Here is a 6308-nt window from a genome sequence, read left to right as displayed (position 1 = left end):
CAGCTATACAGGCGTTAATACTGAATGTTTAACATTATATTCATTGCATACATATACTTCATAGACATTCTTAATCTCTAATAACTCCATTCTGCTATCTGTTGTTGGTGTTTCATTGTCTGAATATGGCACTTATCACATGCTGTGTGGTATCGGCGTTTGGTATCGGGGCATTTTAACGAGTACGAGTACGAGTACAGGAGCTCAGTATCGGGCCCGATACCGATACCAGTATCGATATCGGTGCATCCCTATTAAATTGTATAGTTGTATATATATTTAATTACATAATTCACAGTGCTTAATGGGATGAGTAACTTAGGGTGTACTCACACTAGGCACGGTTTACGCTTACGTCATGTATAGTGTTGGGTAAGTTACTCAAAAAAAGTAATCCACTACAAATTACTAATTACTTCTTTAAAATTGTAATTTGATTACATTGATACATTTGATGACTGCATTTAATAAGTAATCAGATTACTAATTACTTTACTTTCAAATTACTTTCAAGTTTACATTACTTTTCAAGTTATCAAACCTACAAAATACACTACAAAGTGAAACTCATAGTTCTTTCAGCAATTTAATATTGACAAAAAAATTACAATTATTTAAATGGCAACTTGAACGATCACTTGCATTTTTTCATGATAACAGTGAAAAGAACTTCAAATGTTTCATCATTTTTGATCATACAGATAAGAGTAATGCATCATTCGAAACTGTAAAACGTCTACTTTTATTTGTATGTACATGCAATATCAACAAAACATTGTGATTTTGTAAAATAAAGAAAACAGATAGGGTGTGCTTTCAGCAGTCAGTCTCCGCGAATGAACGAAATGAACGAAAACTGAATGACACACAGACATGAGAAATATACCTAAAGAAAGCTTGAAGTGTCTATTTTTAAATTAAGTAAGTCATGCCGAAAACAAATATTCTCTGATAAAATAATCCACCGCGACGTACAGTCTTTCCCGCCTGAGCTCATCTGTAATGTGGTCACACTCATGCGCATTGCGCTATATATGATAATCATCCACTTGAGACGCGCGAACATATAAACGAACACATCACCTCTGTAAACAAAGCGTTAAGATTAATCAAGTTCATCTAGGCTACTTGAGGAATGTAGCGTAATATATAGAGTAATGTTTTCCTCGCGCTGTGAGGAATAAGCCTTGTATTTACCTCAGAAGAAGAAGAATGCGATGTGACGCTCGGCTTAATCCAGTGGAGGATCTCATTCTGATGAGTCATTTATTTTTATTTAAGCTATTTATTAGTGTTATTGTGACAAACTTACACATTTACTAGTTGAACTTTTCCCAAACTATAATGCCAGACTAAAAGATGTGAAATCTAGTGCAACATTTTGAAATATGATAAGCAAACTTTTCATTACCATTTCATCTAAATGTTGTACAACTCGTCTGCATTTTAGCTCGCATTCTCCAGTGATTTATTAAAGGGCATACTGACGCGCAAACATGATTTTAAAATGCATTGTACTTCATATTTTTTCTTAACACTGCATTTGTAACTTAAGTGACATAATTTTAATGACATTAGTAGCTGTAAACGAATTACATACATTTAAAATCTAACGCCTTACATTACTGCGTTATCAGGAAAAGTAATTAGAATACAGTAACGCGTTCTTTTATTGTCAGACACGTAAGGGGAGAACCAGACCCGATACAAGCCTAAACATACTTGATTTCATTTAATTAGTTGAAAAGTGTAGTGTAGTAGTAATAGAATATGTTTGCGGTCGTAATGATGACAGGTGCGCACACAAAATAGTAGCTGTTCGCTTGGGCATTGTTCAAATCGCCCGAGTACACCCTTATTCCCTCATACACAGGAAAAAAAAAACATTTCAAGTTGTAAATAAAACAGATTATTCAAATACATTTTATGTTCTAAGAAAATACAATTTCTGGTTTTTACTTCAATATTTCAAGTTTAATTCAATGTGTTACTTGCCTTTTCTTTGTAATTGTTTGTGAAATGTACTAGCAATTCCTAAGTGAAAATTGTTTGTACACCAGTTATTTATTTGTTTGTTTGTTTTGCAGTGTATAAAAGACATTTAGCACACAGTACCTAGGTTTTGCATTTTTTTTAAAAACCAGCTTTTCCAAATCAAACATTGTAATGTTTTGACTGTTCTTGGATCTGGTTGGTTTGGTTACTTTATAATTTGTTCATATAGAATTGTTCAATTCCCTTTGAAGAACAAATAAAGTAAGTGAAGAAAAAATAAAGTATTCCCAAAACCAAGGCGGCTGAAAAAGTGGACGCACATGGTTGCTCTCAATTGATGCTCAATTAATTACTGGTGAAGTCTGAAGCTGACTAAGATGCTCTACTTTCAGAAATACCACCAGTTGAGGATCAAGATTCTGGGCGACTGCTATTACTGTATTTGTGGCCTTCCAGATTACCGTGATGACCATGCGGCTTGCTCCATCAGGATGGGTTTAGCCATGGTTGAGGCCATTTCGTGAGTGATGAATGCTGAACTGTTCAGGAGTGTTCATGGGAATTAGTGACTGCTTCATGACAATGACTTTTAAATAGCTCGAGTTGGGCATGCTTGAGTATGACGAGGTCTGACACATTCATCTGGATTTCAGATACGTTCGAGAGAAGACGCAGACGGACGTGGACATGCGTGTCGGGGTGCATTCTGGGACAGTTTTGGGAGGCGTGCTCGGACAGAAGCGCTGGCAGTATGACGTGTGGTCGACTGACGTGACGGTGGCTAACAAGATGGAGGCAGGAGGAATACCAGGGTAAAAACCTGCACATTCACCAGTGATAAAGGGTTTAGTTTGGTTCTGAATGCTAGGGGAAATTCACTAGACGTTCACTAGCTATCCATTTGAATGTGAATGCCTTCTGAGATGCAGTCAAGACAGACGAGTGACTCAGACGAGTGTAAATGTGTCTGGATGTTCAGGTCATATATAAACTTCACTCCTCCCTAAATGAACTACGCCTGAATACAGGAGCACTGCAGTCATGGATGAGACTCGTGGACGGAAACATGTGGATATATGTTTTGATTATTAGACTCTTATCTGTCATAATCATTAGTAAGACTCAATTAGAATGAGACCCACCCTTAATTGCTTAATTGTACTGAATATCCACTTGTAGTGAACTTAAGATCTTAAAAGTTTTTTTTTAACTGTACTTGTAGATAATATAATATTAATGAAATAAAAGGCCACTTAAGTGTACTTTTCATGACTAGAATTCTTAATACACTTAACCCTCATAATGCATTCAAAATTTGTATATTATTTTCACATTTTGGGTCATAATAGTTTTTCAACTAAAACCATTTTGTATGTGATCAACATCTTCTGATTAATGAGTGATTGTGAAACAAGATTTACTTTTTTAATTAAAGATGCCAGCATACATTTTTAATGAATTTGTAATTAAAGCATACCAGAAAATCTATTGATGCAACTATTAAAACCATATTGTATCTGATCAACATCTTCTAATTAATGAGTGATTGTGAAACATTTGCTTTTTTTAATTAAAGATACCAGAATACATTTTTAATGAGTTTTTTTTAATTAAAGCATACCAGAGAATCGATTGATGCAACTATTAAGAAAAAAATAAATAAAATAAAAAAATATAGATAGATAGATATAGATATATTTATAAACCAATCATTGTATGAAATTTATCAGAACATATAATCTGAGAATTACCAGTATTAACCCTTTTGGAATAAAAATTAAATTAAATTCCTTTGAATTTATAACTCACGATTGCTCAAAAACAGTCCAAATTTATGAAACCTACATACGAACCTACATACGTATTTCTAACAAAGCAACATCAAAACAACATAAATATTACTCTATAAAGTTTTCAAACAAAATAAATTTATTTTACTTACATAAACTTTCACTTTCAGATGAAAAAAGTGATACATTTTTCATGCTGCAGTGGTTCGTCAACAGCTATACAAATTCTTGTTTATAAAAAGATGCAACATTTTTAAAAATGATGCATCTTAAAAAATAATAGAAAAAAATGAAATAATAATAATAATAATAATACTAATAATGTTTATTTTCTGGGTCTTAGAGCATTGACTAAGTTTCATTCCCTTACTGAAAACTATTTTTTTCTTTTCTTTTTCTTTTTTTGTTTGTTTTTGACTAGCATACTAAAGCACATGCAAAGTACTTGATTATAATTAGTGTGTTATTTGATATTACGTTTAAGGTTAATATATTGTAGATGTACTAAATTACAACTTCTTTACAAATGTGCAATTGCAAACATTTAAATACATGACATATACGTTTCAATAGAAATGACATTAAAGTATATTTTCGTTTATCATAAATGCTTGTCAGTACATTCAGAAGTTCACTTTAACCATATTTCAGTAGACAATAGAAGTAATTATGAGATTACATATAAAGATGCACTTAAGTCCTACTTAAGTGAGTCAAAAAAAGTTCAGCTATGGATCCTAAAACCGGTTAATGAATTTGTCCTGTAGTCTTTAACAGTGAAACAGCAACATTGTCTGCAAGTATTGTGTAATTACACAATATTGTGTATTGTGTAAACCTTTGTCTGGTAGGCGAGTGCACATCTCCCAGAATACCCTGGAGTGTCTGCATGGAGAGTTTGATGTGGAGCCGGGGAACGGAGGAGACCGCTGCGAGTACCTGAAGGAAAGAGGCATTGAGACGTACTTGGTGGTGGTGCCCAAGGGACCCGTGGGTAAAAACGGCATCAACGGGGTAGTGAGTGTCATTTCTGTTACTGTCGTTTCGGTTTCTCTGTGTCTCTCTCATTCTCACACTCTCGCCGGTGGTTTCCTCCAGAAGCTTTCGGTGACGTCGTCTAATGGGAATTCTCCATTGCTGATCAACACTACGGAGTGCAATGGGAGCGTCCACACGGCCTGTACCACACCGGAGGAGCCGGAGGAGCTGGACACGCGGGTAATGACATGACGATCTCACACACTGACATGTGCAACTCTGCTAAAGCCAATGGAATCTGTTAACTTAAGAAGTTCTTTACTTAATTACGGATTAAAATGGCAAAGGTTTTCACTTCAGTCCATGAAAAAATGCATAAATGAACAAAAGTTCTGTTAGTAATAATAATGCTATGTGCAAATTGTATATGACACTTATATTTTACACTTAGACTTTACACTATTTATATACACTTTTTGTGTGTGTGTGTGTGTGTGTGTGTGTATGTACGTGTATATATATGCATATGCATATATACAGTCAATATATATATATATATATATATATATATAATGCTGGGCAACGATTAATTCGTGATTAATCGCATCCAAAATAAAAGTTTTTGTTTATATAATATATATATATGTGTGTATACTGTGTGTATTTATTATGTATATATAAATACACACACATGCATGAATATATTTAAGAAAAATATGTTATGTTTATATATTAAATAATATATTTATATAGAATATTATATTATATTATATAAATGTATACATGTAAATATTTTCAAAATATATACTTAATGTGTGTGTATTTATATATACATAATAAATAAACACAGTACACATATATTACGTAAACAATAACTTTTATTTTGGATGCGATTAATTGCGATTAATCGTTTAACAGCACTAATATTTACGTATATACACATATATAGTGCCCTCCACTAATATTGGCAGGCAACCTTGGTATGATCAAATATGAAATATGAGCAAAGGCAGCTGTGAAAATAGATCTGCATTGTTTATCCTTTTGATATTTAATTTAAAAACTTCACAAAATTCTAACCTATTATTGAAGTAAAACAATTGAAAGTGGGGGAAAATCTCATTGTGAAATAAATGCTTTCTCTAGTTCATGTTGGCCACAATTATTGCAACGTCCTTTTCCCAAGATAACAGCTCTGAGTTTTCTCCTATAATGCCTGATGAGTTTGGAGAACACCTGACAAGAGATCAGAGATCAGTTATAGCTATAATGAACAAGTTGAATTTTTCTTCTGAAATCTAGAGCATTTATTAGCGAATTTTATTTTATTTTATTCCTGTATTTCCTTATAATTAACTAGTTGCTGACTCGCCTGAACAAGGAGTTGACTTATTGGTCTTAAGGTATCAACATGGCCCTTCAAACAGTATATTTCAGTATGTTTACAGGTGCATCTCAATAAATTAGAATGTCGTGGAAAAGTTCATTTATTTCAGTAATTCAACTCAAATTGTGAAACTCGTGTATTAAATAAATTCAATGCAC

The 6308-nt window shown here is 33.2% G+C and overlaps 1 protein-coding gene across 2 annotated transcripts in view; it reads left to right on the top strand.

Moving 5' to 3' along the window:
• LOC107703925 (adenylate cyclase type 3-like) overlaps positions 1 to 6308 on the top strand; it is a 32611-nt gene that overhangs the window by 12950 nt on the left and 13353 nt on the right. The window contains exons 5-8 of one of the 2 annotated variants that reach the window (XM_016506731.1): positions 2388 to 2515; positions 2649 to 2807; positions 4637 to 4802; positions 4887 to 5003. In XM_016506731.1, coding sequence (XP_016362217.1) covers positions 2388 to 2515; positions 2649 to 2807; positions 4637 to 4802; positions 4887 to 5003 — 570 coding nt within the window. Of the gene's footprint in view, positions 1 to 2387; positions 2516 to 2648; positions 2808 to 4636; positions 4803 to 4883; positions 5004 to 6308 lie in introns of both variants that reach the window. The other variant, XM_016506730.1, reaches the window with a different exon arrangement.

This window comes from Sinocyclocheilus anshuiensis, unplaced genomic scaffold (genome assembly GCF_001515605.1).
Source record: "Sinocyclocheilus anshuiensis isolate Anshui unplaced genomic scaffold, SAMN03320099.WGS_v1.1 scaffold991, whole genome shotgun sequence".
NCBI classification, from domain to species: Eukaryota; Metazoa; Chordata; class Actinopteri; order Cypriniformes; family Cyprinidae; genus Sinocyclocheilus; species Sinocyclocheilus anshuiensis.
This window is presented reverse-complemented; position numbering and strand designations above follow the sequence as displayed.